This window comes from Trichoplax adhaerens, genomic scaffold (genome assembly GCF_000150275.1).
Source record: "Trichoplax adhaerens TRIADscaffold_8 genomic scaffold, whole genome shotgun sequence".
In the NCBI taxonomy this organism is placed as follows: domain Eukaryota; kingdom Metazoa; phylum Placozoa; class Uniplacotomia; order Trichoplacea; family Trichoplacidae; genus Trichoplax; species Trichoplax adhaerens.
This window is the reverse complement of record NW_002060950.1, coordinates 3119876-3121345: the sequence shown is the minus strand read 5'-3', so window position 1 is coordinate 3121345 and position 1470 is coordinate 3119876. Positions and strand designations below refer to the sequence as shown.

At 30.3% G+C, this 1470-nt stretch overlaps 1 protein-coding gene across 1 annotated transcript in view; it reads right to left on the bottom strand.

The window, feature by feature from the left end:
• Positions 1–512: 512 nt before the first annotated feature.
• The window catches only part of TRIADDRAFT_58777 (uncharacterized protein), a gene marked incomplete at both ends in the record, with an annotated part of 1389 nt that continues 431 nt past the window's right edge, over positions 513–1470 (bottom strand). The window contains 2 exons of the mRNA XM_002114659.1: positions 513–1171; positions 1220–1350. Coding sequence (XP_002114695.1) covers positions 513–1171; positions 1220–1350 — 790 coding nt within the window. The remainder of the gene's footprint in view (positions 1172–1219; positions 1351–1470) is intronic.

Genomic DNA, 1470 nt, shown 5'->3' with positions numbered 1-1470 from the left:
TTATTTCCTCCTGATTTGAACATCGGCTATGCGAAAGTAGCCATCTTTGATCTCTTCTTGATTTTGGTATTCCCAGTTAGTAGGTATAGCCAATTCTAATAAACAGCAAGCCATATATATTATAATGCCATCATAAGATTAAATCACGATCGCTGTAAGGAATAACTAACTCCTTCATAAATTAGTAACTTATAATAAATTTGATAAGCTACTAGCTACCAATTCATACATAAGATTAGACTACAATCTTTCTATACTTTATATTCGATCTTTAATTCAATTAATTAATTATACAAGTAAAGCAATAAATAAAGATAACTATCAAACTATGATAAATTAGATATATTTCTAGTTTCGAATTTCTCTCTGGAAATAGACTTAATCGAAATCTTTCGAAATTATATATTCTATTTTTAATTATACAAGTAAAGTAGCTAATAATTATAAAAATTCTATAAGTGTATACATATATATATATATATATATATATATATGTAATTACTGATGAGATATCAATACTTTGCTACACCTGTTATTGACGATTTTCCTATAGGATACTCTGTTCCATCAACAAACTTCAGATTCATTTCGCCGAAATCGATCGTTTTATTTCCTGCATCGATTACAAAAGTCTTCTTGGTCTTATCTTTAGTATAAATCTTGTAGTTTTTTTCAATTTCGTAGTTTAGCTTCACTTCAAAGTAAGTCTTAGATTCTTCAGCTTTTACATACCATTTAGCTGTTTCAGCTGTAACTTTCTCTACTTCATTCTGAGCTTTCTCTTCAAAGTAAGTTTTACTTAGCTTATGAATACTTGAAACAGCATTCAGTATATCGTTCTCGAACCCGTATATATACACAGTTTTATCTTGACCTTGCTTTACTAGAATTGTGTTATATTCTGACCAAAATTGTAACGCAAGCTCAGACCAACTATTTTGATCTACTGAATCAAAATAATCTTCTTCAGTCATCTTATGACTCGTCCAAGCATCTGTAAGTTCTTCCATTTCTGATTCCATCTTAGTAATGATAGATTTATCTTTAGCGACATAAGTTACATTAAAACCAAGTTCTTTAACTGCTACGTGTTGAGTAATTTGCCACCCAAACTGTAAAGGCTTATCGACGATTACAATTTGCATCCAGCTTGCGAATTCTCGACTTCGATCTTTATATCCAATGACAAAATTAAAACAATTTAGATACGTTCTCGTACCTAGATTATTAGCTATAAATATCTCTATAGTATCTATTAAGCTATAAACATGAGTGAAATCCATTTCATGACTTAACAACGGAATCGCGATCGATTTTTCTTCACGGGCATTAATGGTTACTAATATAGTACTAAAGCCAGATAAGCAACCGTAAGGACAAACTTGATATATACTTGAACACGATTTAGAAGAGAGTTTTCGCAAAGTTTGTGATGTATGCTCAGCATCGTTATAGTGAATAAAGTCTAAA